Source organism: Camellia sinensis, chromosome 2, assembly GCF_055761805.1.
Source record: "Camellia sinensis isolate YWXY chromosome 2, ASM5576180v1, whole genome shotgun sequence".
Taxonomy (NCBI): domain Eukaryota; kingdom Viridiplantae; phylum Streptophyta; class Magnoliopsida; order Ericales; family Theaceae; genus Camellia; species Camellia sinensis.
Window position 1 is genome coordinate 222,718,137 of NC_138962.1, and position 25,848 is coordinate 222,743,984.

General features: G+C 31.8%; 2 protein-coding genes across 2 annotated transcripts; both read left to right on the plus strand.

Annotated features, from left to right (window-relative positions):
* The first annotated feature begins 4,322 nt into the window (after nt 1-4,322).
* On the plus strand, nt 4,323-5,986 carry LOC114260805 (ethylene-responsive transcription factor CRF5-like). Its single transcript, XM_028200990.2, has one exon. The coding sequence runs from the start codon at nt 4,794-4,796 to the stop codon at nt 5,754-5,756; it is 963 nt and encodes a 320-aa protein (XP_028056791.2). The 5' UTR covers nt 4,323-4,793; the 3' UTR covers nt 5,757-5,986.
* Nucleotides 5,987-22,868: 16,882 nt separating this feature from the next.
* Nucleotides 22,869-24,241, plus strand: LOC114260806 (uncharacterized). Its single transcript, XM_028200991.2, has 2 exons — nt 22,869-23,216; nt 23,647-24,241. Exons 1-2 carry the CDS (start codon nt 22,980-22,982, stop codon nt 24,103-24,105), a joined length of 696 nt encoding a protein of 231 aa, XP_028056792.2. The 5' UTR covers nt 22,869-22,979; the 3' UTR covers nt 24,106-24,241.
* The last annotated feature ends 1,607 nt before the right edge of the window (nt 24,242-25,848 follow it).

The following is a 25,848-nucleotide window of genomic DNA, read 5'->3' on the forward strand; positions in this document are numbered from 1 at the left end:
GCATCCCTTTTTCTTGTTTTAAAAAAAAAAAAAAAAAAAAACCAACCTAATTTGGTCTTTTGGTATTTTCCTAGGATGTTCTTTGGATGGCTGTCTCTTTCTTTTGCTTAGAGCCGAAGCTTTGCACTATACACAATAAATGGCCGATATTTTTCATATTTTTTTCTTCACACGTTTGACTTCAAATTTTTGTTTTTTTCTTCATGATGTCAACCCATGAACTTGTAAAAAATAAATTAAGGATATATTAGAGTGTCTTATGATATGTTTAGAGAAATATATTTGATTAGTAGTAAGAGGAAGATTTTTTAAATTGGTGTCAACTAAAATAAATTTGTTATACAAATATTTATATGATAAGTATATACTACTATAGTATATTACTTAATTATCCTTTCATGGACTTGGAGTGCAAGCTTACCATCGTCCTACCACGTCAACTACTCACTCTCTATTATGTAAATAATAAATTGTGAACAAGTGCAAATCACAAAGGCTAATTTAGTCAATACAAATAGATTAATGAATGGAAAATTACGTTTACACACCATTAAATATTTTAGTATACACCACTTTTCAATTTTTTTAATTACAATTACGTCCTTCATTGAAGTATTCATAAGGACACACCAATTCAAGCCTCTCCGTCGTTGGCTATGACTGCAAACTTTGCCATCGGGGTGCTACCAGCCTCCAACTCCCACATCCACTCCTCCATACACCTCTTCTTCTTTTCTTCTACGTCTTCATCCCTAGCCTTAATCCTAATCCTAGCCACAACCCTCGATGCACCTTCTTCATAGAAATTACTATTCGGCTTTTTTTTTTTTTTGATTTTTTTGTCTTTAGTTATTTTATTTTTTTTTAATTTTATACTTCAAAATTCTTTTAGGCTGGATGGACTTGAATATTTTTTGACACATTTAAAAAAAAATCACTAAAGATAAGAATGTTTAAAAAAAAAAAAAAAAAAAAAAAGTAAACTACCAATAAATCCTAATAGTTGGATTTAATTCTCATCAAGTCTTATTGAAAATAAGTTCTATAAAATATTTGCTAAAAATAATTTTTTATGACGATTTTTTGCATATCTCGCTAAAAATTAACAATTAGTATTTTTTTTTTTGTCACGATTTTTATAAATTGTATCTAAAACTTGCAATGAGTGACGTTTTTCTGTGACGATGTTATTGAAAGTTAAAAAATAATAATTTTTTTGTGACAAATTTTCTAAACCGTTGCTAAAACTTATAATTAGTGATATTTTTTGTGACAATTTTCAAATTGTCGCTCAAAATTAACAATTAGTGACTTTTTTAAATAGTGCTTGATGAAAAATGTCATAATTCTCATAGAACCAATTGGACAATAAGTCCATTTATTAGGACCCACATGTAAGTCTCCCCCTCTCTCCAAAAAAAAAAAGACTCTTTAGGTTGTTGCCAAACAAAGATAAAATTGATAGACCCATCTCGAATAAAAAACAATATCGATCACGACCATTTTTTTTGGAAAAATTATTCATCCCCTAATTTTGTCCTCCCAATTCCACTCTAATGATGTGAAATTATGATGAACTAAAAATGAGAGAGAGAGAGATGAGTGTGGGACTGTCTCAAATGGATCTTAATCACATCATTGAAGGTAGAACTGAGGGGCCACAATTAGGAGGTAACAAATCTCTTTTTTTTGTGTGTAAATTGATAACGCAGTTTTATTACAAACACATACACTAAGGGGTTGTTTGGCAAGTTACTAAAAAAATATACTTGTCTTTTTATCCTATTTAGGGATAGTTTGGGATGTTTCAAATAAGTGTACTTTTTGATTTTTTATTAAAAAAAAATGTATAAAAAAGTATAAAGAGTGGGTAGAAAAATAGAGAAGTGATATTGATTGATATAATCTAAATAAGTGTATGTATGCAAAAAAAAAAAAAAAAGTGCACTTTTTTGGTGCATGCCAAACACTTACTTAAATTACATCATTCACATCACATCTATATTATTTTACACATCTTCTCATAAAAAAAATAAAAAATTATTAAAATATTCTCAAACAACCCCCGAACACAAAAGATAGTTTTACTACAAGGGCTTTGCTTCAGACCCCAGTGGGGATTAACCCCCAGTGACGTGGCGCGCTGCCACTCGCTGAAACAAAAAAAGAAAAAAAAAACAAACAAATTTTTTTTTGGACCAATCATGGATCTACATGCACGACCCAGTGACCCCCACTGGCGTCTTGGGCATTTTTCTTACTACAAACACATACATTTACTAAACATAAAAGAGAACATAAAATATATATAAATAGATAAAATTTTGTATAATTTTTTTTTGTAAAACCCACTTAAATTATTATTCATTCATATAAATTTTGTGTCAATTTGCGTAATTCATTTCTATTTTCCTTCATTTTTATTATTGAAGAGAATAATATACTATAACTTTCCACCAACCCCACTCATTTATTTATTTATTTTAAAAGACTCAAGTAGCCTGTCAACTTGAATATTCTTTCATTTTTTTAGTTTTTATTTTTTGATTTACATCAAATAGGTTGATCATATATTTCTTTCTTGATAGACAAGTGAACGGCTAAGATTGATTTGCAACTCATGAAAAATTGGAAGAAGAAGTTGATTCTTGTTTGGCAAGCAAATAATAATAATAATAACAATTTAAATTAACAAGATAGATATTAATAAGTGAGGAAATACTGTGATATATCCTTTAAAGGGAAAATAATATGCATTTTATAATTAAAAAAACATAATTTTATAATTTTTGAGTCATATTTAAAAAAAAAATCATAATCAAACAACACATAAACTGTAACTAAATATCACTTGAGTGATAATTAGATAATAAAATTAGTCATAATTAAAGAAAAAATAACCTAACTTAAAAGTGTACATGATAAAGACGTGTATAATAAAATTTTCACGTAAAAATGTCATTAATATTAGCCAATGAGTTATACTAAGCATTCCAAATACTCTACCAAATTTTTTACCAAACTTTGCAGATGAACATAAGACCTACATATTTAAATTTTTATGATTTCACACTCATATAAAAAACTTTATAAATTATTTAACATCCATACCATTTTCTTGCTCAATTAATTCGATGACATGCCAACAAACAACCTTGTAGCACGTGACTATATAATCTCGACTTGCGTGTGACACTAACTCTCTCACCTATTGGATTGTGTTTTTCACGCAGGCTTGCGGCAAGTGGGAATACTACTTAGTACCGTGGAGAGCAAGTCCGATCGAACGATTGAGATTTTTTATTGTGCATTGCAATACACGTGTCACCATCAACACCACTCACCAGTATGCGGCTAGTCGCTTGGGATTCCGGCTGTTTTCCGGTATCTTCGGTAGATACTTTACAAATGAGTAAATTGCATTGACTTACCTAATGCTTCAAAAATATAAATCAATTCCATAAGTTTAATATAATTATATTATTATTTTTTTATTTTTTTATAAAACTAATGTAAGGTGTGAGTAAAATATAATTTTTTTAAAAAAAATATTACGAATTATAAAAATTTATTTCGAAAGTGAATGTGTGGCAAAAATTTTAAGTGAATAGGATATGAATCACACCCACAATAATAAATGCATTCTATTGATTCTTTTTTTTAGGATAAATTTGCAGATAATTTTTTTAAATTTATAGTATTGTTGTGATGTTTAATGTAAAATAGTCAATATTATTTTTAATCATCTATCCGACTAACAAGATAAAAATGGACCACATGTTATATGAATAAAGAGCTACCATAAATCAATTGTTGGACACAAAATGCATAAATTTTATAACATTTGTCAGTGTTCCCTTGAAACCTTTTCTCTACTAGTATACATTTAGAGTTATTTTAGAATCTAATTATTTTAGTTGACTTTTAATAAAAATACATAAAAAATAAAAAATAATAATTAACTTTTTAATAGTAATTATTTTATTTTTTATTTTTGACAACTTAGCCTAATGTCAGATTTTATGAGCGTTTGTAGACTTATTCAACATTTTAACAAATAAATAAGGGTAATGGTACGGACACCAAATTTTCTATCAAATAAATGACCAAATGTCTCACATGGGTGTGGGGCCCGCAATTTTGTAGGCCCCACACCCATGTGAGACATTTGATCATTTATTTGGTAGAAAATTTGGGACCTCTAGCATTTTCCAATAAATCAGCCCACAATCTAAATATGTCAAATACGTGAGATTGAGCGTAATTATTTTTTAAATCTCAAGGAATTAGTATAATTTATTTCTTTACAAATTTAGAAGAAAGAAAATCTTATAAATAATAATAACTAATAAAATAAAATAAAATAATAAGCCCACAATAAGGGGATCCTCCTCCTATAAAAGTGTGATTCCAACCAAATCTCTTTTCCTTTTCTTTGCAGCTCAAAACTCTGACTCTCTCCACCTCCTCCTCCTCCATCTTCTCTCTCTCTCTCTCTCTCTCTCTCTCTCTCTCCTACTGGTTTGATCTGGGGTTTTGGGTTTTGGGTTGGTGTGGTTTGGTTAAAGGTGTGTCCTTAATTCTTCTTCTTTTTCAGTTATATAAATCTTGAAGACTTATTCTCTCATTTCATCTATTTTTTAGGTAACTTTCACTCAGATTTTTACTCCCCAAGTCTTTAAGCTGCCATTAACTGTTTTTCCAGTCTTTTAAGGACTCTCTCTCTCTCTCTCTCTCTCTCTACTCATTCAAATCCTGTTAATGGTGAATCGTGAAAAACGTTTTCAGCAGAAATGAATCGAAACGTTTCGTCTCCAATCAAATTCACAGAGCACCGAGACGTTACCTTCAAGCTGGTGCCGCCGAAATCGAAGCAGTTTCCGGTGGAGATGAGCGCCAAACCGCCGCGAGTTGTTCGGATTTACGTGACTGATGGTGATGCAACCGACTCGTCGAGCGGCGAAGAGGACTTCAATTTGAATGTTCGGAGATGGAGAGTGAAGAAGCATGTGAGTGAGATCAGAATTGAGGATTGTTGTGATGATGAGAATCGAAGTGGTGGAAGGGTGAACAAGAAGAAGAGGCCGAATCGGCCGAGGAAGGAGGCCAATAAGCCGAAGAATCGAATTCCGGCGGCGACGGCGGAGGGGAGGAAGTTTCGCGGCGTCCGGCAGCGACCGTGGGGGAAATGGGCGGCTGAGATTCGAGATCCGGTACGGCGAGCTAGGGTTTGGTTAGGGACTTACAACACCGCGGAAGAGGCGGCGATGGTTTACGACAAGGCGGCTATTCAAATCCGCGGCCCAGACGCTCTCACAAACATCATCAAACCTCCGGCGAGGGCTCCGCCGCCTCCGGCGAATTCTCCTCCGCCTCCTCCACCGCCGGAGATTAATTTGGCGGCGGTTTCCGGCTACGATTCCGGGAAAGAGTCTCGTAACGTATCGTCTCCGACGTCTGTTCTCCGGTTTAGTCCGCCGGAGGAGGCGGAGCCACCGGTGGCAGTGGCGGAGATTGGGAGTGTTGTGGATGATTGTTTGCCGTTGGATCAATGTTTCTTGAATGATTTCTTCGATTTTCGGTCTCCATCGCCGATGTTGTTCGAGGAAGTGAGAGTGAGTTTGCCGGAGATTGATAGTGTTTTGGGGACTGATTTGTGTGATATTTCGTCGGTGAGTTTGAATTTGGATGATGATTTTAGGTCGATTTCGTGGAATGTAGATGACTTCTTTCAAGATCCTCTCGTATTGGTTTGAATGTTGGGAAGTTTTTTCTTTCTCTTTGCCGAGAAAATGTGTGGGAAAATCTTCAGTGGAAAATTTGAGTACATATTTGTTTTTTTCTTTTTTTATTTTATTTTATTTTATTTAGTTCTTGGTATTTATCAAAGTGTAATGATTTATCTTCTCTTATCTGAATTTGGAAATGTGTGATATTGGAAGTTTTATGCTATTTGAAATTTCGATAAAAATGATTTTTTTGTTAACGGCTGTTCTGAAATATTTCATTAACGAGTTTATTTAGAGGTGAAAACGTTGTGTTAAACCTGTGTGTCGTTAGTTGTTTGATTATGTGGACGTAGATTTATAACGGCTTTGACATTAACAAAAAATTAAATGATTGTAGATTTTTTTACCTATTTTTTCAAGACTTTTTTGTCATGTTTGTTTGACGAATTGAAGAGATTTGTTAATGTTGGATTGTTAGCGAGAGGAAGTAAAAATGTGTTTATTTTTATAATAGTGTGAAAGATGATTATTGATAAAATTGTTAAATTATTTTTATATAAAATAAATAAAAAAATTATTTAAATATTAAGAAAATTCTAAAACAAATATTAAAATAAATAGGTACACTTGATATAAAAAAAAAGGACCTGATTTGTTCACTATTTTTCTAATCTCACCCTTTATCCAACAAGCTAATCTCTATATTGAAAGGGATTGTTAACCCCTTTATACCACCAAGGATCCTCTAGAGTGAAATTTCTCTAAAATTTCGCTCCATTGTGTGGTTGAGATTTACTGGAGGATCCTAGAGCACTCTAGAGCACTCTAGAAAATTTCGCTCAACCACACAATAGAGCACTCTAGAAAATTTTAGAAAAAAATCACTCTAGAGGATCCTTACTCCCTTTATACTATTAATCTAACCTCTTATTTTAACACCAAATAGGTTGCTTTTTATAGTCCTAGTAATTCAATCCGGCCGTAAACAAACAGACCTTTGTATTGGTTTCAAAGGGAGGAAGTTTCTTTCTTTTTGTTAAGAAAATGTGTACGAAGTTTCCTTCCCTAGGAAAATATGTGGGAAAATCTTGAATGGAAATTTTGGGTACATATTTTGTTTATGGTAGAGAAGGCCAAAGTAAATTTTGTATAGATTAATAAATTTGAGTGGTAAGAAAAATTTTATAGAATAGGGTTCATTTTATAATTTTTTTTTTTTTTTGTGTGTGTGTGTGTTTGTAACACAATTATTTTGTACATAATTCACGTGTAAGATGATATAACTGTTTTCATCTCAACCAAGTGATTTATAATTTTATTTTATTATTATTATTTTTTTAAGTTTATCCAATTTACATAGACTTGTATCATTTTGAATGTTTTTCATGTAAGTGTGGATGGACAAAGGTTGGGCCAACATTGTATCATTTAGTAAGAATATATGTATCATTTTAAGTTTAGTTCAAATTGACGTATGGGTTCCCACCCTCCTTGGTGGAGGATTTAGCTTAAAGGGAGGTTTTTATTGTTTTGTAGTTTTTGCTTTCCACCATCTTCAAAAAAAAAAAAAAACCCTAACATATGGGTATTAGGTTTTTTTATTTTTTGTATGTGGTTCTTAGAGAATTATTAAATGAATTTAGTCCAATTAACAAATGTTAGAATTCGAACAAATGTTTGAATGTTTAAATTTAAGCAACTACATATGTTTTTTCTTATCTATTTTATTTTTCTAATATGTTATATAAATAAATAATATATAAATTAAAATTAATATTTTATAAATAACACAATTAGACGAGTTAGAATTCCTTATTCCAAGCATAACTAGAAAAACTCAAAATCCCAAATCGTCACAATTTTATAAATAGATCAAAAAACATTTATTTCAAATCTTAAAAATGATAGATTGGATTCAACAATTTGAATTCTGTAGCTTTGTTTTTTTTGTACATGTACGTAGTGTGGAGGCATGATATGATATGAGATTATGGTTGCTTTGTTTGTACTTTTGAATTATTATTAATTAATTTAATCATATAGTTAGATTGGTGTGTACTTATATATTTATTAAATAAATAAATTTTGTGAGGGTGCTCTACTACTCATGAGCGTGAGGATAGTCAAAAAGTTGATGACAAACCTCTCTCTCGAAACTTTTGTTCATATGTGAGTCTGGGACGCTCCTCTGCATGCTTTTCTCACTGTATTATTGTAGGCACAAGATACACATTTATTTTTATTTTTTTAAAAAAAAAGAAAGAAAAGAAAAAGAAATTTTATTACACTAATTATTTTTGAAGTTTGAAAAAATATACACACACCAAGTTTTGTAAATTTTGATAATTACACTGTTCTCTTGAAATTTTAATTCATACTTAAAAAAAAAGTTGAGTATTAATCTATTTTTTATGACAATTATGAAGGCAATTTTAATTCATGAGACTTCAAGTGAATACAAGAAAGAAAAACAAAATCACAAGTAGGGTAGTAGGGTTGGTTTTTCCTACTCACTTATTATTTTGGTAGTTTAAGATGAGAGAGGTAGAAAGAACTGAAAAGAATGTGATAAAAACTAGAATCTATTATAACCTATTTTTGAATTAATTCATCCAGAAAAACAAGAAAGAAAAGAAAAAGATTAGGAGTTTGGTGTAAGCACAAACCGTGCAAGGATTTTCTATCTTCAAATATTTCTACCCTCTGTTTCAATTCATTTACAACTATTAGATATGTCTTGAGATTTTTAAATCTTAAAATTTTCTTATGATATAATGGTTATGAATGAATTTGGATAAAGAGACGTAAATATTTAGGGACAGAAAATCCTTACTAGCACAAACCCTTAAACTCATCCTTGCACGACCTCAAATCTACTACTTTCTTGATGCAATAGGAAGTTTGGTGCAAGCTGTACTTGTGCTTTTTTTCTTTTCTTTTCTTTTTTTTTTTTTTGAGAACATGGAAAATATTATATTAATAAAATAATAACAATACATAAGTAAGACTTCAAATGGCCATCTCAACTAAATAATAAAACAAAAAACAACAAAAGATAACTTCGTCAAAAACAGTTACTATCTAAGGAAAACCATCGATTTGGTAAAAAATGTAGTCTGGAAAATAAAGTCTGCTTGAAAGTTCGTCGTTCCCATTGACGTCGCTCCCGTCGCTGTTGCCCAACTCCACTGTCGCTGCCACATAAGAAGGAAGTGCATCCACAATGGTATGAGAGAAGGCTTGAGAGAGGAGAAAACCATTGTGAGTGTCGAAAATTTAAAAATTTATGTCAAAATCGGAGGAGAAAACTCTCAAAACCCCTATTTCGGACATCAAAAGTCCAGATCTACACTCTAAAACTGTATATCTATATTCTAGGAGTGTATATCTATATTTTAGAAGTGTAAAATAGGTCGCCTGAATGTCGCCAAAATATTGTCAATACATGACAGAAAATCACCTAGAGAGAGAGAGCCTCTCTCTGAACCTTTACAAGCCCCGTTGTACTTGTGCTTAGTGCAAGTGGATCGGTATAATAAGTTCATGTTTGAATTCTTGGCATGTATACGTATAATTATGGCTTTGTGTTGGGTATACCTCCTTATTGGAGTGTGGAATCCAATTGGTTTGTTAAAAGAATTTTAATTTGGTTTGGTTTGGGTATAATATATTTTTTATATATTATATTTAATTTGTGGAGAGCCAATTCAATTTGGATACAACTAAGATTTTGATAAAATAAAACCAAGATTCAACAATATATATATATATATATATTGTTTTAGTTTTCCGAAAATCAGTGTGTGAGGCAATAGTTTTTTGATTATCCATTCTTTGTAAGTGTGCTACAAATTGATTCAAGTTTTGTTCTTCGAGAGCACTGCTATTCGACTACTACTATGTGAAACTTTCTTTACTTCGAATTTGGTTGGTTCATAGATTTGATTTGGGTCTATTATTTTGGATCTTCTTCAATTCTGATTTTGAAGATTTTGGTTCATCTATTTGGTGAGGTCTTTTCTCTTGTTTATTTGTGATTATTTAGAATTTACCTAAGGGTGGTTTTGTGAGACCATTCGTGTTTCGTTTGTAACCGTTTGGAAATTATTTGGTTGATAGTGGAATCGGATTTCGATCTCGTGGACGTGCCTCACATTGAGGGAACCAGGTAAAAATTCTTATGTTGCTTTTGATTTAATTTTTCCGCATTAATTTTTATTCCCATTGATTGATTTACTTGTGGGAATCATCGATTTTTCCTAACAACTAGTATCAGAGCTTACGTTGTATTTGGGTTTATTTATTTGTGTAAATCAATGGAGGAGAATGTGTGTCGTATGTCTAGTTTTAATGGAAGCAATTGGGTAACTTGAAAAACTAAAATGGATGACCTATTATTTTGTAAATATTTGTATGGACCCATTGAGGGTGATAGTGGCAAACCCGAGGGTATGAAAGATGATGAATGAAATAGGCTTAATCAAAAAGCCGTTAGTGTTATCCGTCAATGGATTGATGACAGTGTGTTCATCATGTTGCTACTGAAACTTCAGCACATGATTTATGAAAAAAATTAGAAGGCCTTTATGATAGGAAATCAGCCACCAATAAAGCTTTGCTATTTCGTAAGTTGGTTAATTTAAAATATAAAGAGGGCAATCCTATTCCGGAACATCTGAATGAAATAAAGAGTATTGTTAACCAACTTGCTTCTATGAAAATTATTTTTGATGATGAGTTGCAGGCTTTGATGTTTCTTAGTTTTTTGCCCGAAAGTTGGGAGACTTTGGTTGTAACAATTAGTAATTCGGGGTCCAATAGAGTTATCACAATGGGCCAAGTCACTAGTAGCCTGTTGAATGAAGAAACTAGAAGAAAATCAGCGGGTTCCTCTCATTTAGAAGCATTTGTTATGAGAGGTCGAAGTAAAACAAGGGGGAGGAGTAAGACTCCTCATGGTCGTGATAAAAGCCATGACAAATCAAAATATGGTTCTTTTTCAAAGAAAGACATTGAGTGTTATTATTGCGGTGAAAAAAGGCACATGAAGCGGGAATGTCGAAAGCTCAAGAACAAAGGGAAAATGCGTGACAAGAGTGTGGATAAGAAGCAAGAAGACACAACGGCAGTTACTACCGATGATCTCATGGTCGTTTGTGAAAATGATTGTATCAATTTTGTGGGCTAGGAGAGCAATTGGGTGATTGATTCCGGTACTTCTTTTCATGTGAATTTTCGAGTTGATTTCTTTACTACCTACACCAAAGGAGATTATGGTTCTGTTTGAATGGGTAATGAAGGTTTGTCAAAGATTATTGGCATGGGTGATATTTGCTTGGAAACAAATTTGGGCTGCAAGTTGTTGCTTGAAGATGTGAGGCATGTTCCCGACATTCGTCTCAATTTGATCTCTATTGGGAAGCTAGATGATGAAGGCTTCAATAACAAATTTGGTGATGGAATATGGAAGCTCACGAAGGGTTCTTTGGTGGTGGCTAAGTGCAAGAAGACTCATACACTTTATTCGATGCAAGAAAAAATTTGTAAAGATATTGTCAATGCACTTGAAGATGATACTTCTACCGAATTGTGACACAAGCGACTTGGCCATATTAGTGAAAAGGGGCTACAAGTTTTGTTCAAGAAAGTGCTTCTACCCGGTTTGAAAGGTACACATTTCAAAACTTGTGTTCATTGTTTGGCGGGTAAACAATATAGAGTTTCTTTTCATAAAAATGTTGCTTTTAGAAAAGAAAATATTTTGGAGCTGATTCATTCGAATGTTTGTGGTCCTTTAAAAGTTAGAACACATAGTGGTGCACTTTATTTTGTTACTTTCATTGATGATTATTTAAGGAAAGTTTGGACTTTTCTATTAAAAACTAGAGATCAAGTTTTAGAAGTATTTAAGCTTTTTCAAGCCACAATTGAAAGAGAAACAGGGCAGAAATTGAAGTGCATCCGATCAGACAATGGTGGTGAATACATTTGGCCATTTAATGAGTATTGTCGCAGCCAAGGTATTCGGCACCAAAAGACAGTTAAGAAGACTCCTCAACAAAATGGCGTTGCTGAGAGAACGAACCGCACCATTGTGGAAAGAACAAGATGTTTGCTTTCACAAGCTAAATTGCCAAGATCCTTTTAGGGTGAGGCAATGAAGACAGCGGTTGACGTAATCAATTTGTCTCCTTCCTATCCTTTGAATGGTGATGTTCCAGAAAGAGTTTGGACCGGTACAGATGTGTCTTATGAGCACTTGAGAGTGTTTGGTTGCCGAGCTTTTGTTCACATTCCAAAGAATAAGAGGTCTAAGCTTGATAATAAGTCAAGACAATGTATTTTTTTTGGCTATGGGCATGATGAATTTGGGTGTAGATTGTGGGATCCGGTCGACAAGATAATCATTCAAAGCTGTGATGTTGTGTTTCTTGAAGACCAAACAATTGAAGACTTTGGCAAAGGTGATCAACCGGAGCCAAAAACTAGTGATCTCATTAACATGGATCCATCTCCTTCATCTTCGGTGGATGATGAAAATGGGAGAGATGTGCAGCCATCTATTGAAGATGTAGAGGATGATGCTAATCCTAATGAAGTTGAGCCAGAAATTGAGGAAGAGCATCGAACTCAAGGACCACCACCACAACTTGAGTTGAGGAAATCTACAAGGGACCGACAAAAGAAAGTATCCTCCCAATGAATTTGTGTTGATTTCTGATCAAGGGAAGCCTGAGAGCTACCAAGAAGCAATTGAGCATGTAAAGAAAGGTGATTGGAAAAAGGCCATGGAAGAAGAGATGAATTCCTTACTTGAAAATCACACCTATGATTTAGTGAAGTTGCCTAAGGGGAGGAAAATATTGAAAAATAAGTGGGTCTTCAAATTGAAGAATGATGGCAAGAATCTGAGGTACAAAGCACGTCTTGTTGTGAAAGGTTTGGGGCAAAAGAAATGTATTGACTTTGATGAGATTTTCTCGCCGGTTATGAAGATGTCTTCTATTCGGGTTGATCTCTCCACCTAAGTCGGTAGGGGGAGAATTATTTGGTATACCTCTTTATTGGAGTGTGGGACCCAATTGAATTTTAAAAGAGTTTTAATTTAGTTTGGTTTGGGTATAATATATTTTTTATATATTATATATAATTTGTGGAGACCAAATTTAATTTGGATACAAGTAGGATTTTGATAAAACAAAACCAATATTAAACAATATATATATTGTTTTAGTTTTCCGAAAGTCTGTGTGTGAGGCAGCAGCTATTTGATTATCCATCCTTGGTAAGTGTGCTACAAATTGATTCAAGGTTTGGTCTTCCAAAGCACTACTATTCGGCTGTCGCTGTATAGAACTTTCTTTACTTCGAATTTGGCTAGTTCATAGATTTGATTTGAGTCTATTATTTTTGGTCTTTTTTAATTTTGATTTTGAAGATTTTAGTTCATTTATTTGATGAGGCTTTTCTTTTTATTTATTTTTAATTATTTGAAATTCATCTAAGGGTGATTTTGTGAGACCATTCGTGTCTCATTTGTAACCGTTTGAAAATTATTTGGTTGATAGTGGAATCGGATTTCGATCTTATAGGCGTACCTCACATTGAAGGAACCACATAAAAATTCTTGTATTATTTTTTATTTAATTTTTCTGTATTAATTTTTATTTCCATTAATTAATTTACTTGTGGGAATTACCGATTTTTCCTACCACTTTGATGATTTTGATAGTTCCAGAGATATATTGAGTATTGCTTCTTTGATTACAGTAACAATAACAATTTGTGTTAAGTACAAATGTGACCCTTCAACGCACAGATTATATAATCAACAAAAATTAGCATTGATACCTCTGTTCCAATAATTTTTTTCTCAATTTATATCGTTTTCTTTAATAATGTATCTCTTTGTAGCATATAAAAAGTCGGACAAAATTTTTACATTTTTCAGGATTAAACTAGTTCAAATAGTAAAGGGAACATTCTATGTGTGGAAATATGATTCTTTACAACAATATTCTTATAAAAATGATTATATTTTAATCTTAAACCATTATTAATTATATTTTAAAACTTAAACCAACTATTAAAATGTTACCATTTAAATCCACAACGCAAACAAAATTTTGTTGATAGAGAGAGAAGAGAAAAGCAAAAAGCAGATGGGAAAAGGGAAGGGGGGATAGGAATTCTTGGTACTTGGCACATCTCATAAAGTGTTGGGAATGATATGATATGAGGTGTGATTTTATTGTGTGCCTCTTGTCAGGACCTAGAAACCATAACACACAACTCACTCAAACCATGAAAGATCACCTTGATATTTGATATTCCATCAGTCCTAAAATAATAATTTTTTTTAGAAATTAAACTTTTTTAATACTATAATTATTATATTTTAAAAATATTAATTTTTTAAAATTATCTTTTGATAATATATATTTTTTTAAATATCAATTATCATAATTATATTCTTTATGTTGTTAATAAATTTTAAAAAATAACAAAATAGAAAATTTATATTATTTTAGTTCTAATTTTTTAAAAAAAAATTAATATTTTGAGATAATAAAAAAAAATAAGAGACTAATATTTTAAAACAGAAAGGATACTTGTTATTGGGTTTGACACAAGCTAAAGACCTATAAACATAGCGGCAGATTTACATACTCAAAATAAATAACAGTAATGCTATGTAACTCGAATCTGCCCTTCCCCGAATCCCCCCGACATCGTTTCGTCATTTTGATTTTTTTTTTTTCCAGAAGAAGAAAATCAAAAAAGAAGAAGGAAGAAGAAGAAGAAAAAAAAGAGAAGGAAGAAGAAGAAGAAGAGAGAGAGTGAGACCAAGACCAACATCAACCAGTCATCTTCATCATCAAAATCATCATCAGATCCAGAAAAAAAAAAGATCCAGAAAAAAAAATTAAAAAAAATTCAACCATTCATCTTCATCATCAACATCTTCATCAACATCACTATCATCAACATTTTTATTTTTTTCCCTTCATTTCAGATCCAGAAACACAAAAAAAAAAAAAAACAAAATCGGGCTGAGCTGCGACGGCCTCGACCCTCAATCGGCGAAGGCGGCGGCGATCAGCGACAGCCTCGACTCCCTCTCCCTCTTTCTCCATTCTCTCTTCCCCTCTCTTCTCTTTCTTTCTTTTTCTTTCTCTTCCTCTTCCTCTTTGCGTTTCAGACATAAAGGAGGAAAGAAAAAAGAAAAAAAAAAGAAACTGCCCAAAACGACGTCATTTTGGGCAGTCGGGAGATTCAGGGAAGAAAAATTTGGGGGGAAAATCATTTTCCAATAAATAAACATATATATTTTTTTAGGTACTAGCCTCTAATAAAAAGTCACTAGAAAAGTTAATTTATTCTCTTTATATTTTTATGTCTTTTTATAAAAAGTTAAAAAATTATTAAAAAAATTAATTTATCGAGTAAAAAACTAATAATCAGAAAATAGATTTCAAAACCACTTATCTTCAAACTTTTAGATAATCAACTTATTTAAGTTATTTTTTTTATCTAATATGTTATAAACAAAAACTGCACTAAATAATAACACAAATTTTCAAATTAAAAAATATATATATATATATATAAATAACTTAGAAAAATTTCACCATGTATTGAAGAGAAGATTGTACTGCATATGTGGTATGCCTTTTCCCAGATGTGGCTAGGCATGCCAGTCTCAGCATCTGCTTTTCAGATCAAAGAAATCCCCAGCAAAGCTAGTCTCTTTCGGGTCAAACTTGTCCACTAAAAAGGGGTTAAGTTTACTACAATTCCTACTGTGTTGCATCTCTGTCAGTGTTTGGCTTGAGTTAAAAAAAAATAATAATTTATTTTAGTTAAGAAAAGCAACTAAAGGGCTAAAAAAAGTCAATTTTATCCCCAAAAAAAAAAAAAATTAAAAATTTAGTAATTACCAAAAAAATCAATTTTAAAAATTTTAAGAGAACATAAAAAATATAAAATATAAAAAATTAGCAAGGCAATGGCCAAACTCTACCAAAATAGTTAGGCCAAATGTTGCAATGAATCCATACTCAAAATCTGTGTAATTTTTAGAGGTGTTATGTTCGGATTTCACAGAACGTGAACAAGTTAAAATTAACTTGAAAATGAACATGGGCCCACTTCAATAATTTCATTAGTTAAGTCTATTTTATGTGATATGGAAAGAAATAACGTATAACCAAAAGTGAATAATCTATTAAAAAGAATATTTTACTTGATTTATGAGAAAAGTTATACCACATGTAGGACTTACACTATCATAAATCAAGATAACTTCACTTATATGTCATTTATGACGGTGGACGATTTGAATATTGGAGCGCACACGGTGATTTTGCTTGTCCTTTTTACTAGAATCTCATCATCAATTAGTAAATTATATTTTGTCCTCTCACAAAATACAAAAATATTCAATTTGATACTGATGATTTCTTACCGATATTCAAATGAAGTCATGTTTGTCTATTGTGGTGCGTTTGTTTTTCCTAATAAGATTTTTTGCTTCAATGTAATTTCAGTGGTGACAATGATCACATCTCACCATCAATCCTAGATTGGAGAAGAAAACTTGATTCCAATCATCTGCTGAGAAAATTTTCCACCTCCACTTTCTTTTTCTTTCCAACCAAACAAACAAGGCCATGATTATTCACCCAAAAAACAAGGCCATGATAGCTTCTAAAAAAAAAACCCGGTTCGGTCCAGTGAAGGTTTACAATGATTCGTCTCAAAGTCCAACTTTTGTGGGCCCTTCTGTCACACACTGACACTGTCCTGTTCTTTTTCTGTGCCCTTTAAATCAGCCCAAAAGGCCCACCAATAAAAAATATACATATTTTTAATTTTCAAAAATAATAAAAAATATATGCAAACTCACTTTTTAAATTTATTTTTTAGACTAATGATATTTAAGTGATATGATTAATTAATAATTAGATAAGATATAAAGAAAATATCATTTTTAATATCTTATTTAATTATCAAATCATTAAATTTAAAAATTAAATCTAATTTTGATATGAAAAATGATGCAGACCACTAATTAGTGGTTGCTCTAATGATGTGGCAGTGGGTCCCATCCACTGCCACATGTATTTTGTGTCTTAGTTTTATTTTTTTATTTTTTTACTTTTCACATCATTAATAATGGTGTTAGTCATAGAAATTTAGCGGTATGTACCATTGTTTGTTTTGATATTGAATAGTAATGCTCAAAACAATAATAACAACGGTCGACCACAAAATCTCTTCAGCAAATGGATGCCCTCCACGTGTGCAGTTTTGGACGGTCTTCATTCGCCGCGTTCAGTGAAAGTAGATGCGGTCCCCATTGGTCCAGCTCAGATTCTTCGCTTTCTCTCGCGAGCAAAAATTATAGTAGGAGAAATTAAAATTCAGATGTGATTTTTAAAAATAATTACATGAATAATTTTTTTTTATAATTTTAATAATTAAAATTTATAAATTTTATCATGAATTTGTACAAAAAAAATTTCAATTATCTACGGATGGCTTATTTTTTCAAAATTATATACACAGAATTGATGGGCAAAAAAAAAAATAAATGGTTTAGATTCAATTTATGTATTACGAGACTTACATTTAAAATGAGTTTTGATCATGTAATCAATTTTTTTGACATATTTATGTGTTCTAATTTTGTGTATGTTTTAAAAAATAAATAAATAAATGAATAGATCAAGTGTTCCCAAGACAAAAAGGGTGCAAATTTGTTTAACACTCAAATGATGTAAAGTTTACAGCACAACACAAAAAAAGAAGGCCCTTGACATCACAGACAAGAGGTGCCTTCCAGTTCTTGCAGTTAAACAATAAGGAAACTACTTCTTTAATCAAAAAGTTAGAATTGCAGGGTCTGGTTTTGCTGCTGTTGGGTTTGTGGACCTTATATGTCAATGGTCTGAACCATTGATTCCTGAAAAAAAAAAATTAGTTTCATCAGATATCAGATATATGTAAGCAGTAATTTTTCTTGTTTGCTTATCTCACACGAGAAATTATTGTTTATTTTATAAGTCACACGATCACGTGGAATTCACACAATCATAAAGTTTGTTGAGATGTTAAGACAATGACCTCATAAGCACATAATAATTTTGTCCCACACTTTGTCTTTGCTATATGATGCGCCAAAATAATTATTTTTTAAAATTAAAGATTGACACATCGTGTGGTATTAAGAGCCTGATTGGAAATTTGGTCATTTTAATAATTTTGACTTTTTTATGAAATGAAAAAATTAGCGTGTTTGGGATATTTTTTTAGTCAAATAGAGATGGTTGTAAGAAAAAAAAATGATTGATTGAGGTGTAAGTTGTGACATTTTGATTTTTTAATTTTTTTTATGACTTTTTGATTATTTTAACTAAGAAAAACTTTCCCCCAAATAAGGCCTAATGTTATGTTTGATTGAGAGATTTGAGAATGGATTTAGAAAGAGAAAGGAAAAAAATAAATAAAATGTGAATAAAATATATATACATTTCACATAGTTTCACATATATTTTTCATTTTTTTTTCTAAATTTCTTCCCAAATTTTCTAATCAAACACAACGTAAAAATGTTTGAGCTAGGAGAATAAAAAATCTCATAGAAAATTTTCTAATACCAAACAAGGTGTAAGCAATTGGACTAATATATTCTGTTCAAAAACAGTGGACTAATCTATTGAGACGAACCCGTGCATTTAAGTAGATCTTAGGTTTGTGTACCCATTCCAAGATTTCAAATGTGTGTCATTGAATTGAGTGGTTGTATTCAATGGATATCTTGAGAAAGACACAAGAAAGTGAAATAAATTTGGTAGTAGGACAAGAAAGTGACTTAATATTTAGCCATGGACAGTCTAATTGTTTTGTTTTGACACTAGCACTCCATTTGTTATTGAAAATGGTAGGGAGAATCTCATTTAAAATAATAAATTATATTCTTTTTAACTAATTGGATAAGGGAATTTTGTTTATTTATTCGTTTGGTGAACAAAATTAAAATATTTATCAGCGTTGATGGCAATATTTGACTATTTATGTTACACAAAAAGATAATAATGTTGTTTGGTGTAAGTTCAACTTATGTGCAAGGCTATGATTGGTCGCCTACAAAATGAGGAGAAATTATTAGATATTCATAAAAACAAGAACACTAGGTTAGTTATCATTTGTCTCTTAATTACCTAACGAAGCTAAGTCATCATGTTCCACTTGTAAAAATTTTAATGTTTGCTACGCAATTCGTTTAGAACATCATGTACGTAATGCCATATGATACTCTAAAATCACTATCTACAAATTCAATTTTTGTATAGAAAAATTTACATTTAGAATGAATCTAAACATTCATTATTTTTTTAGTATTTTTGTACATTTTCTTATTTTGTATTTGTTGTGTGATTAATTTTGTATATGAAGTATTTTGTTTAAATTAGATGTTAACGAAACATTTGAAAGTAACCTACCCTGTTGATGTCTAATTTAAGGAAAATGTTTGGAAGCTCTAGAAAATGAGTTCTAATAGCTCTAATGTGTGTGAGTCTTATCTGATGTGATATTTTGGCCTTGTGTGTTCTTTTTCTTTTTTTTTTTAATTTTCTACATCACTAGAACTCAATTAGAACTCTAATTTTAGGGGGATAAATCACTACTGCTATTTTATTTCAATTCAATTCAACAAGTTGAAGGTAACCTACCTTCTTTGGAACTCTAGTGTCACAGACCCCACTAAGAATGGTAGCTCAAAGTCCTCATAGTTAGAAAATGGGTTTCCTTCTTTGGGCCTTCTATTTACATGGGTCAATCCCTGTTTGTCCTATATATATGATTACTATATCTAAAGAAGATTTTGGTTCTTAATTAAACAATGTGAGACATGATTCATTCCCAAAGAATTCCAAAGATTAAAAGACCAACATGAAGAGATATAAAGATTGGAAAATAAAGAGAAACCTATATATTCCTAGCTAGCATCATGTTTAATAATATTTATAATTATTTGTTTTTAACATATATTTGGATTGGGGTATGAAATCATGAATCCATTACGAATTCAATATTTGTAGAATTTTCTTAATTGTACAAGATGAATAAGATTTCTTAGATTTTGCCTATAAATAGAGTACTTTAGGTTGTGTTCAAATTATGAATTTGAATAAAAATTTGAAAATGATAAAATAAAAGGTGAAGACAATGTGAATGAAATATAAACTATTTTTTTTTTCTTTTTTTTCCTTCTTTTTGTTTCTAATTTTTTTACCAAAATCCATAATTCAAATACAGACTTTTATAATTGTGGTAGTGTGAAAATCAGAAAGTATTAGGCTTATAGAAAAAGAGGAGTGAGTTTATACTCCCACCACAAAAATCCTAAATAGAATGAACCCAAGTTGGATGAGAGAGAATATGAAAAAGAGAAAGGGAAAGATTGAAACCGAGAAAAGGCTATATCCACTGACAAAGATGTTTATTTTGAGAGCTCAAGCACAAGCAGGTAGGACCTATGAAGTCCATTTGATCACCTGCCAATAAGATTTTGAAAGAAGGGACTAATTATGAGATTTTTCAGGTCATCAATGTATTATGTTGGCTCTTATGCAGACCAAGTGATAGAAATATGAGATGTATACAAGATAAAAATTTGATTTAAGAGAAATAATTCAAGACCTGATCCTATATTACAATTATTAGAGATATTTAACTTAAAATCTATTGGATTCGGATGGAGAGACCTCTAGATTGTATTAGAGAAATGATATTGAACAAGTTTTTAATACTAATCTTGAAGTGTTGGTATTAAAATTTTCAAAAACTAGAACTATTAAAATAAAGAGATTTCCAAAACTTTGGATGATTGTCCCAATCACCCTTCTTGAATCCAATCTTGTGTGCTTAGAAAAAAAATATATAATCATACTGGTGATGCCATTTTACATCAAAGAACGTATCGCAAAAAAAATTAGATAAGTCTTCTTTCACACTAATTTAACCATGTTATGATTCTGATTGCAAAACGAGATTAATTATTAGATGATAATATTGCTACCCAATATTTATTAGTGTGCTTACACATGTGCTAGATATATAGATGCCTATGAGTCAAAAAGTTTGCCCAAGCAAGAAACTAGTGAACAACAGAATCTGATTTTCTTGGTCTACTCTGCTTGCTCATTGAGGAAAAAAGAAAATCTATAACCCTTCCAACAAGCCATGGGACATCTCTCTGTCTCTGTTTCTGTCTCTGTCTCTCTCTCTGTGTCTCTCTCAAGTACTGCCTCTCTGCCACTCTCTGCCAGAGCCAAATAAAGAGCATCATGTGGGAGGGTCTCAAATATATATCAATAACATGGCTCTTTCTTTCTTACAACTACTTGCCAAGGAATTCAACTTAGTTAATGGGCATCCATCTTGTTGTGAGGTGTATTGGCATTATAGGATGTGTATAACCCTTTTCAATTTATTTATTTATTTATTTATTTTTGTTAATTTGGCTTAACTTCTTCTCGCAATTTATCAGACATAAATTACTTAAATAAATTGAAAAAATTTATTATTGAGACACAAAGAAATGAGTGTTTTTAACTTTACTTTTTTGTTATCAATTTTTATTTTGCAACAAGTTGCACCAAACAAACCTACTGTTTCTCTGTTGTATATTAAAATTTATTGTAAGGGGCCTTATATGGATGACCGCATTTTTCAACTAGGGTTTTAGTGTGTAAGTGTGATAGTATTATAAAGAATCATTGGGTTAAAAGATTACAGCTTATGAGTTGATAATTGACAAAGAAAGATGCACTTTTAACTTTTACTTTCTAATTATTAACTTCAACTTATAAAAAACTACGCCAAACAAAACCCAAAATACAATTTTCATTTCACAAAATCTTTATGCAAAATGAGTGCCAACATTTTGCTTTTGGTGTCCAACTGGAGAAGTTCAGAAATGCCTAACTTGGCCCAATATGTTATCATTTGACATTGAAATGGTGCATTCAAGGTTTTGGGGGCCCTATGTGACCTATTATTATCTTTCAAAAGCACCAAACAGTCTGAGCCCATGTCCCATTCTTCCTCAGAAGGTGCTATACACACTGAAAGTATTGTGAGTCCTCAACTTGATGCAATCAAATAGCTGCCCTACTGCTTCGGATTTTCTTTTTGCAAGACCCATCATGTTCATGACACCCTCCACATAAAATTCCTCTGTACTCAAATCTTCCCAGTCCCTCTGTTTTAATGCACTATTAACTATTGAATTATATGAGAATATCGAGGTATGTAAATTTTAACATATGATCTAATGATTGAAAGTGTATTGGGACTAAAGAATAGAGATTTGGAGACGGAAGATCCGAAGCTGCCAAAATATGATTAGTACAATCAACCAGGGCTAATCCAGTTAGTTAGGATCTTCACTTTATAAGGTGAGATTAAGAGTTCAATTATTATCACAGATAAAACTCCCTGTACCCTACTATGACCCACAAATGTACCCAAAACAAAAACAAAACAAAACAAAAAGTGTTACTCAAGATACGTGGAATCAAGGACGACATGTATCTAAGAATTAGTTGAGGTGAAGCCCCAAAATAACTACGACCTGCATAATGATATGCTCTCTATATAACACAAAACAATAAGTCTCACTAATATTTATTAGAAAAATGATTGAGAGCACTAAAAAGAGATCACTAGAGGGATCACTAATGATGTGGCAGTGGGCCCCGCCCACTTTCTATGCCTTGTTTTTATTTTTTTATTATTTTTTTTGTCATTCCCAATATATTAGTGCTATTAGTGATGTAGTTTTTAGTGGTCTAAATCATTGTTGTATTTATTAATGTAAATTTCATTTTCTTTATATCTAGTGAAAAGAAAATCGTATAAAAATTCGTTAATGCATAGCATTTTCCTATTGCAAAACATTTATGATCATAAGTGCACATGGTGAGGGATTGGATTGTGGGGGCATAGACAACAAGGCCTTACAGTCCCAAACAAAACTTCCCTTTCAAGCAAACCCTAACCCCACATTAAAAATCAATAAATAAATAAATAAAGAAGAAAGAAAGAAAGAAAGAAAGAAAGAAAAAGTGAACAAAATGATTTGATTACCCCAACAACATCAAATGGGAAAACCATAAAACAAAGGGTTGGCCCTACTTTCCAACCCCAAATGGTCTCAACTCAACTCTCAAGGTTGATATGGAATTGATGAATGACAACTTGCAAAGTCTCATTGAGAGAGCAAAGGCATTGCATGATGAGATCAGCTTCAAAATAGAACAACATGACAGTGTTAGATTATGCAGATTTTGTTCAGAGCATGGTCAGCACTATTGTGGTGTTACAGTTACAGAGACCCCATTGGAGGAGAGGGAAAGCTTGATTGCTACTAGAGATTCACTCAAGAATGTTGAGAACATGCTTGTTTTTTTTCAGGTTTGGTTCCCTTCTCTTTTCCCACTTTAATTGCAAATAACTTTGCTTTCTTTCTAGGAAAACATTTTCATATTAAAAATACTTTATTTTTTAAATGCAAAATTTTTTAATATTGGATTGTTTCTATCGTCTCTCCTAAAATCAATTAGTCTTAGAGAATGCTTTACTTATATCTTTTATGGCATTTGACATCGCGTCTTCACACATGTTTTTAAAGTGATCGTAGTTAGTGGCATTATGTAGCTCCTCACAATGACACTCTTGCGACTCGAACATGTCCCTAATACCAATTGAAATACCCTTTTTCTTGATTAACAGTTATGGATTGATTAGGCAAATCATCAAACACTTGATGCTCAATTAAAAAATAAAGCATTTTTTTTTTTATTATTTAGAATTTCTTGAGTATGGCCTCAATCTATTTGTGCAGAGATTGAATTCATGGCAGCAGAAAGACCGGTATGCAGCTCTTGCGCGAATGGAAGAAAGCCGACAAATCCTAACGGAGAAAGTGACACACTTTCAGGGGAGAGCACTAGATGTAGTTGAAGAGTTGAAAACATTGAAAACATGCTTTGAAGAAGATGATACAAAAACTGCTTCCAATTCAAAAACAACGGTGGTTGACAAAATCAAACAGAACATCCTCTGCTTTGGGAGTTTGATCAAGCCATGGAATTGGCATAACACTGCTAAAGAGGCTATGAAATTGATTCTGGTTTCAGCATTCATTTCATCTGCATTTGGGTTTTGTAGAATCAGGCAAGGTTGTGACGGTTCTCGGAGAAAAATGCTTTCGTTTGCAGATTCAACAACAGCAGGAGGGAGAAAGGATTTTCGGCTAACTGCTTCGAAAAACAGTTTTGATGTTTTCCATGGAAGAGGGTGATTTTTTGAAATCATTTTGATTAGTTCTTTATATTGGTTTGTCCTCAGAGTTGTTTTTGCTTTGAAATCATGTTTGTTCCAAATACTGACAAATTTCACATCTCAATTATTATACCTAAGCACACATATTTTTTGAAGTTGGATTCTAAAAATAATGCTTTTACGGCAGTGATAAAGAGAGTATGGAGCTCTATACAGTTGGCAGTGAAAAAAAAAAAGAAAAAAAACAAATCATAAGGTGAAAAAAGACAAATTAAAACTCTTTTTTTAGAACTCTAAAATATTTTTCTAATGCTGTAGGTTCATTTTAAACTTTGGAATAAATTTAAGTGCATAAATGATTTTTACCAAATGAGATAGGGATGCATTGATTCTTAAAATATTTTGCTTCTCTTCAATGCCACTTTCTTCTCAAACAAACATCTCTCAAAACCTTTAACCATGTGATGTGATCACTCTAAAGATCAAAAAAGAGAGACAGGGAGAGGTGTGTGTAGTACCTTACCAAATTAAAATGAGAGTTTTTGTCTCAGTTAATTAATGGGAAAATTCCTTGTCAATGATTTTTTCAAAATTTAATTACAAAATCATGGAATAGTTTATGATTTTAAATATTAATGTTTATAAAGAATGTCACTAATTTGTAAATATTTTTTTACATTAGTAATTTCCCCTTAATTAATTGAATTCGAGTATGTGGAGTTACTGTGAGTCTCACTTTAATAATTCAATCCGCTTACTTAACAAGTCTTTACGTGTAGATTTAGATTATTCTTGAAAAAAAATAAGTTGCTTCCATAATCGTAAGTATATACTTTAATCTTAATTCTGTTTAAAAAAATAAACGACAAATATGATATTAAAATAAATCGTCTATTATATTAAACACAAACATGATGAAATATTGTAACTACAATTATTAAATTAATTAATTTTATTTTTTATAAAATAGTTACATACAATAGTTTAAAAGTTTTAAGTAAAGAGTCTGATTGGCTGATGAACCTAAATTTTGGAGATTGAAAAGATGCTTATTCTAAATGGACAGATATCAAGGATTCATATAAGTTTTATATTCATTCCAAAAATTTGTTTATTATTTTTTGTTGTTATACGGTAGATAACAATTTGATAAACGGAATTGAGCCGTAGCTCGAATTGGCTCGAAAGAGGGAGAGAAGAGGGGAAGAAGAGAGGAGAAAGAGACAGAGGAGAAAGAGGGAGAGAAGAGAGGAAGAAGAGAAAGAGGAGAAGAGCCAGCACCACCGTCGCCGCCGAGAATCGTCGTTGCTCGTCGCCGGTCGTCGCTGCTCGTCGCCTCGTCGCCCGCCATCGCTGCTCGTCGCCTTTGCCTCGCCTCTGCCCCCCGCCTCCAGCCCCATTTGTTGGGCCTCCTCCTCCTCCTCCTCCTCCTCCCTCCTTCCTCCTCCTCCTTCCTTCTCTTCTCCTTCTCTGCTTTTAATTCAAGCCAATTTCGAGCTCTACCTTTCGAGCTACGTAGCACTACCGAATTCTAAAAAAAATCCTGTAAATTTCTAAAGTTTTGTAAGCCTTTTTGGTTGCATTTTAACTTATTATATTTTTGGAATGGATATAAAACTTATTTGACAAACTTTAAAAATAATAATAATTGAATGTTTAGCAAATACCAACACACAAAAAAAAAATTAAATTAAAATTTTTTAGCAAAAAAAGAAGAAGTAAATAATGGAAATTTTGAACCGTTTATTGATAGATTAAAATA